The sequence below is a fragment of the Abramis brama genome (genome assembly GCF_963993115.1).
Source record: "Abramis brama genome assembly, chromosome: 8".
In the NCBI taxonomy this organism is placed as follows: domain Eukaryota; kingdom Metazoa; phylum Chordata; class Actinopteri; order Cypriniformes; family Leuciscidae; genus Abramis; species Abramis brama.
The window spans coordinates 385,713-393,577 of record NC_139970.1 but is presented as its reverse complement, the minus strand read 5'-3'; the positions used below and the strand labels follow the sequence as shown (position 1 = coordinate 393,577).

General features: G+C 43.3%; 1 protein-coding gene across 1 annotated transcript; it reads right to left on the bottom strand.

The window, feature by feature from the left end:
* Positions 1-1,909, bottom strand: LOC311088665 (proteinase-activated receptor 3-like; the record flags this gene model as incomplete). Its single annotated transcript, XM_084122908.1, has 2 exons — positions 1,895-1,909; positions 1-952 (listed from the first exon to the last, which is right to left on the bottom strand). Exon 2 carries the CDS (start codon positions 925-927, stop codon positions 1-3), a length of 927 nt encoding a protein of 308 aa, XP_083979034.1. The 5' UTR covers positions 928-952; positions 1,895-1,909.
* Between the last annotated feature and the right edge of the window lie 5,956 nt (positions 1,910-7,865).

Here is a 7,865-nt window from a genome sequence, read left to right as displayed (position 1 = left end):
TCAATGGCGGACGGTGAACACAGGATCATCCGTCGATTCTGTGTTTTTCGAGCAGCACGACGGGACTTTGTGAAGCTTCTCCCGCGACAGATACAGAACCGGCTGGATGCTGCTGCTGATGTCCATGAAGCCAAAGGTGATGTAGTGGATGTAACAGTGGAAGACCTCCGGAAAGAAATACTCTTGAAATGGAAAGAGAGCCACCGGCGGGAAGTAGTTAAACACAATGATGGCCAAGATGATGATGACCATTTTGAAGGCCTTTTTCTTGACGGGATGCCTCTCGTCTCGGCCTGGAGCCGACTGTCTGAGTGCCCAGAGAATAGAGATGTTACAGAACAGCATGAACGCAAACGCTGCCAGAATCATGACGGTGAAGACTTTCTGAAAGTGAGGGATGTTTCCTGAACCCTTTGCTGCGGCGTAGACTAAAGTGAAGAGCCACACGGCGCCGGCGCACACAGAGCGATGCCGCTGGTCTTTGAGTTCGGTGAAGGTGATGGGATGGCAGACGGCCATGTATCGGTCCAGACAGATGCAGGACAAGAAGAGCGCCGACGAGTCTTTGACGCCGTAGAAGAAGAGCAGGACGTTCAAGATTCTGCTGGAGGTCAGATACACGATGTTGGCCAGTTCCAGCGGAGGAGTGAGGCAGAAGAAAGTGTCCAGCAGGGCCAGATGGACGATGAAGATGTCCGAGGTGGACGAGTCTCCCTTATTCTTACGGATGAGCCACAGAACCATGATGTTGGCCGGGATGCCCAGGAACAGGTTGATGAACTGCAGCGCGAGGTAGAAGATGATGCCGGTGGGCATGTGTGCACAACTAGCGTAGATGGTCTGCTCGACTGGAGAGGCGTTCAGCGGCCGGTGACTGATGAGCAGAGAGGAGTTGATGTATCTTAACAGCTCTGTGATTTCCATCATCCTCTCTGAGTGATCGGACCAACCCCTGAAACACACAAACAGTGATCAATCAGACTCTTGCTTTGTGCTTTTCTGCTCCCCATTCAAACAGCACTGAAACAGCTTTGACTTTATGTCACGATAATAACATTCATGAGTGAATTTCACTGTTTCACTGTGAATTTCACTGTTTGGACTCATGAAACTCTACACACTTGCACAATAACTGAAGTTCACATGCGCACAAATACATGTTGAATTAAAGTATTTCCCTACAGATGCCTTGGCATCACATGTGACGATCTCTCATAATACAACAAAAGACTTTCTGTTAAAGAATAATCACTTTCAATAATCATTTTAAAAATGTATATTCTTTAGTCAAACCTTAAAGTCTTGACTAGTAAAAGCATGATTGTTACAGTTCATTTAACAAGTTACATCTACAACGGGGCATGTTGTCACATTATATTGTGTTGTCACAGTAGGAATCTGCTTTGTTTGAAATATGAAAAAATATTAAGTACAAAAATCTTCTATACAATGACTTTTTCGAAATAATAGAACAGTACAATAATTATGGTGCACAAAATACAAACATAGAAGATAAACAAGCAGCCTCATGACAACTTTGTGATATTAACTAGATTAAACTAGAATTGTCAAGTCATGTTCATAGCACTTTATACAATACAGCTTCACAGTAATAAAGAGTAGTTCAGTTCAAATATCATTATGATTTTAATTTCAACTGTAAAGCAGCTCTACAAAAGATAGTTTCATTGAGTTGATGCAGTGATACAAATTCATAGTTAAGTCAAAACATTAAGTTGAATAATATTTAGTGACCTCAGTTGGTTGTTTCAAGACAGCCTAACCAATAAGTGTCACTGAATATGAATCATCTTAAACCACCAGTTGTTACATTTATGAAGTTTCTGTCAGTAGAGAAACCTTTCAGTGTTTCATGATAAGCATAATCTCTTACCTGTCTGAAGTTCCTGTGGTCTTCAGCGCAGTGTGAAGTTTGTCGTGAGACTGACAGCTCATTTTAAGCTGAAGACACTGACGACACCTTCACTCCCATGATTCAACACCACCGGGAGCTTCAGGAGCCAATCGAAGCCAAGCGTTCCAGAGAATAGACCAATGTGGTAATGTGTCCCCTCTTACAGAAGAATTATTTGCATATTGCTGAGTTTATGGACCAGATAACATGCTAACATATTAACATATTTACAGGGTTCATGTTTACGGATGGTGGGATTGGTTCAGAAGATGTGTAGATGCAAGTCCTCATCATTAACACTGATTGGCAATGATGCAACTCGCCATTGGCTCCTGACGGAAATTTGGTGGTAAACAACTGATGCAACCGTACATTAGTATTCTTTTGAAATTCACTGTAACATAGTGTCATTTGTTACATGAAGATGACATGGAGGTTCATCTGGATGGAAGAATAAGACAAAGAGGTGGCTATGTGATTGTCTGATAGTGGCTCATTTTTTACCTTTGTGCGACAGAATCATTTTCAGTGTCAAAACAGAAGCACTTTTGTCGTCTTAAGCTTCTTCAACAGCATGAAGCCTCATCATCTGAATAAACACAAGAACCATTAAAGCACTTTCATCATCCTAGCTTGCACAGCCTCGTATTAAAGACACGATCGACACAGTCTTGCAGAACGTCACAATATTCATCCATATATGACAGAAATCTCTGCTCTGCTTATTTGACTTTTGATTGTAACATAATGACAGAGATGAAATCAAATGTAAGAGGTCAAAGATGAAAGATTAAGGTAAAAACACTAATAACTAGATATGAATAATAGAGATATGAATAATAGAGATATTGAGAAACTGTCCGCTACAGTAAGTGCTTGTTGTTAAGCTATTTAGTAACACTTTATTTTGATAGTCCATCTGTTGAGACTCTATTAGTTATTAGTAGCCATTCAGTAGCATGTCAACAGTGCATCAGTTGACATTCAACAACACTGTTTCAACAGACAAGTGTATTTCAAATGTTAATTACAAAAAGTGCCTGTTGACTGTCAATATGTTTTTTTGCAACAGGGTATTAACCAATTGTAACTTTCTGTAGATTGAGTCAACTTCGTCTAAGCTGTCTACCAACAAGGGGTTTCAAATGCATCAAATTAATGACTATTTAAACTGATTAAAAACTAAAAAAATCTTTAATTTACCATCTGTTGATAATCAACTAAAGATCAGTTGCTTGTCAACAAATATATAATTTGCGATCACTAGACTTTTAGCAGACATTCTCAATGTATCATTTAGGACTATCCTATTACAGTGAAAAACAGTTGCAAGTCTATAAGCTATCAACAAATTACATACAGTTTTCCGTTAATTATATGCAACATATTTACCATTTAAAATGAGAAGTTTTGCATACCTGACTGAAGTAGAACAAACACTATAGGCAGCACATCAGAGAAAGAAAGCACTTTTATTAAATCAAATATAAAGACTACAAATAATGCAACCTATTCTTTACTAGGGTATCAGCAGCAAATCTGAACCATCTGATTATGTGACAAACATTATATTGAGCATTTCAAAATGAGAAAACTCTCTCAATACTTGAAAAAATATAAAATGCTGCACTGCCCTAGTCCAAGATCAAACCACAAAAACAAAGAAACAAACAAACTCGAATAGTTAACAACAACCTACTTTAACAACATTTCAAATGCTAGGCCAAGATTCAAAGTTATAAACAACACCAAGGCAAAAAAAATAATAATTAATTAATACATATTGCCTTTGTGACAATGAGGGGTGGGCGGGGGTACAAGTTAATGCTTAACCAGCAACTTTTACATATACTTCCTAAACTGATCAGTGGTTACTATTCCTTATGACTGTCTAACACTTGATGGCTGCTCTGTTAAGTCTTCGTCGTCGGTTAGGAACCTGGATGTGCTCTTTGATACCAATCTTTCATTTGAAAGTCACGTGTCTAGTATCTGTAAAACCGCATTTTTCCATCTTAAAAATATATCTAAATTACGGCATATGCTCTCATTGACAAATGCGGAAAAATTAGTCCATGCGTTCATGACCTCAAGGCTAGATTACTGTAATGCTCTACTGGCTGGTTGCCCTGCACGCTTAATAAACAAACTACAGCTGGTTCAAAATGCAGCAGCTCGAGTTCTTACCAGAACCAGGAAGTACGACCATATTAGCCCAGTTCTGTCAAAACTGCATTGGCTCCCTATTAAACATCGCATCAATTTTAAAATATTGCTGATCACTTACAAAGCACTAAATGGTTTAGCTCCGCAGTACTTGAGCGAGCTCTTAACGCATTATAGTCCTTCACGTCTATTGCGATCTCAAAATTCCGGCCAGTTGATAATACCTAGAATATCAAAATCGACTGCTGGCGGTAGATCCTTCTCCTATTTAGCGCCAAAACTTTGGAACAGTCTTCCTACCATTGTCCGGGAAGCAGACACACTCTGTCAGTTCAAAGCCAGATTAAAGACACATCTCTTTGACCTAGCATTCACATAATACATTATAGACTTCTATAATTCAATGTTAGGCTGCATAGATTAGGTCAGCCGGAACCGGGAACACTTCCCATAAATCCTGATGTACTCGTTACATCATAAGAAGAATGGCATCTACGCTAATATTAGTGTTTTTGTTTATCCCGAGGTTTTCCCGCAGCCTGCCGTATCCAGGCCGTATCCAGATCTGATGAAGGACCTTCGCCTGGACCCGATCCAACGCAGTGCTGAAGTGCCAACTAGTCTCTCCCTATGGAGGATCCCTTTACCACTCTACAGATAAAGCGTCGTCGGGAAACTCAATTCGCGTACCTACCCCAAAGAGACAAAATAAAATAAAATTCTGTATCAAAAATTATAAGGAAACGCCAATACTTTGTTTAGGCTTGGTTTGTAGGAAATTCCAAACCTGCGCACATATATTCAAACGCACATAAATATAGAACCCATTCTTAATGCGCATGTGAACGCCATCAGCGTTTCTCACAGGTTCGCGTTTAAATTCTGTGTAGAGAGAATGGTGTCGTCTTAGCAGCCCCTAATTTAATAACAAATGATCGTTGCGATGGAAGCAAATCAATCAAAACTAACTTTAGCTGGAAAATAACTTTATTAAAGAACCGCTATAAAGCCAAAACAATCTCTGTTACCTTATATTATACGTTTATCTCTGCAAAGCTGCTTTGAAACAATCTACATTGTTAAAAGCGCTATATAAATGAAGATGACTTGACTTGACTTGACTTATGACCTTGAGAAGTCTTCCGAGTACTCCATGTTTATATCTTCTTTCTAACCAGTAGGTCCACTCTATGAAGCAGAGCTGTTTATTTAAAGCCTTCTCAGAACGATCCCTGCTTATACCAAACTTCCCTCTTGTAAGTCTGCCACGTTCTCTCAATGTCTTGAGTATGTAGTCCTGTTTGTGGATCTACATAATTCTGGCTGTGGTTGACTCTGACATGATTGTGGCCCTCCTGGGAAAGACTGGCATATGCTCTTCACTCATCACTCACAGCTAGACTTTGACGTTTGACATGTTTCTTGATGATGGGAACAAGGGTCTCCTTGTTTCTTTTCTTCATGAGGTGAAGAATGGGGCGTCTGCTTGCAGCTTTGATCTCAAGTACACCAAACACTCACGTTTGCTTTCTTTCCAGGTGTTGCCAAAGCATCCTCTTGCATACTACCAAAAAACAGCATGAACAGTATTACAAAATAAACTAAATCTCTTGACTCTGTATCAATTTATTGATAATCAGGTGTAATGACATGATAATTTTTCATCTAAAACTCTTTTAATTTCCATATAAAATTTTATCGATGTTTACAAAATAAGAAAATCTTTAAAGGGTCCCTTAGTAAAAAAAAAAATATATATATATACTAAAATGTATTTGAATGAAATTTATTTTATGCTAAGTATGCTATAAATACATTTACATATTTATGTACTTAATATAAATACCCTGCAATTGTGCTTTGGTATACTAAACTGATATTGTCAGAATGAGAGTCGTAGATCCAAATGCAAGCAAACAGTTTATTGAAGGCAGGTTGAACAGATGAATATACTCAAAACACCACGTATAGCAGGCAGGCGACCAGGATACAAATACACCGGAGAGGATGAGTGATATGAATAATCCTATGTGGATGCCAACCGGGAACTGGAATGAAGAGAACTCCAAACGATCTCCAGAAGTCTGGGAACACATACGAGATCGAGGAAATAACTCAGAACTAAAGGAACTCAGGCACCGGAACTGGGTAAGAGAGCATAAACAAGAGTAACAATAGTGACGAACTGACACCAGGCAATAATCACTCCCGCTAGATATAGGCAGCTAACAACAGAAGTAACTAGCTGCAGCTGCAGACTGATTAAGTGATCAGCTGGTTACTAAGCAACAAACAAGCACTACACACTCAGAGCCCACACCCACAACAACCAAACAGATACACAAAATGAACACATGGATTGATGAACCGTGACAGTACCCCCTCCCCTAAGAGTGCCTTCTGGCACTCCCAGGAGAGCCTACCTGGCGATTGTAATCATCGATAAGGGAGCTAAGAACAAGAGGAACAGGTGAGCACACTCAGACAAGGAACAGGTGAACACACTCAGGTAAACAAGGACCCAAACAACAACAGACCAGACAGACAGATCAAAACACAAAGACAGGGAGGGGAGGGAGGGAAACCAGCCCAGTCAGTACCCACCTAGCGCGTCTGAAAGTCTTAGGTGACCAGGGAGGGACGGGAGGGCTGAGCCAGGGCGGAGCAGACTGGACAGGCGTCCAGAGCAGAGCAGGCCAGTTATCAGGTGGCCAGGGCGGATCAGACAGTCCATCGGGCAGCCATGTCAGAGACGACCCCTCGGGCGGCCATGGTGGAGACGACCAGGGTGGAGACGATCCTTCAGGCGGCCATGGTGGAGATGACCAGGGCGGAGACGATCCTTCAGACAGCCATGGTGGAGACGACCAGGGCGGAGACGATCCTTCAGGTGGCCATGGTGGAGACAACCAGGGCGGAGACGATCCTTCAGACGGCCATGGTGGAGACGATCCTTCAGACGGCCAAGGTGGAGACGACCAGGGCAGAGACGATCCTTCAGACGGCCATGGTGGAGACGACCAGGGCGGAGACGATCCTTCAGACGGCCATGGTGGAGACGACCAGGGCGGAGACAATCCTTCAGGCGGCCATGGTGGAGACGACCAGGGCGGAGACGATCCTTCAGACGGCCATGGTGGAGACGACCAGGGCGGAGACGATCCTTCAGGTGGCCATGGTGGAGACGACCAGGGTGGAGACGATCCTTCAGACGGCCATGGTGGAGACGACCAGGGCGGAGACGATCCTTCAGGCGGCCATGGTGGAGACGACCAAGGTGGAGACGATCCTTCAGGCGGCCATGGTGGAGACGACCAGGGTGGAGACGATCCTTCAGGCGGCCATGGTGGAGACGACCAGGGCGGAGACGATCCTTCAGGCGGCCATGGTGGAGACGATCCTTCAGGCGGCCAAGGTGGAGACGACCAGGGCGGAGACGATCCTTCAGACGGCCATGGTGGAGACGACCAGGGCGGAGACAATCCTTCAGGCGGCCATGGTGGAGACGACCAGGGCGGAGACGATTCTTCAGGCAGCCATGGTGGAGACGACCAGGGCGGAGACGATCCTTCAGATGGCCATGGTGGAGACGACCAGGGCGGAGACGATCCTTCAGACGGCCATGGTGGAGACGACCAGGGCGGAGACGACCAGGGCGGAGACAATCCTTCAGACGGCCATGGTGGAGACGACCAGGGCTGAGACAATCCTTCAGGCGGCCATGGTGGAGACGACCAGGGCGGAGACGATCCTTCAGGCGGCCATGGTGGAGACGACCAGGGCG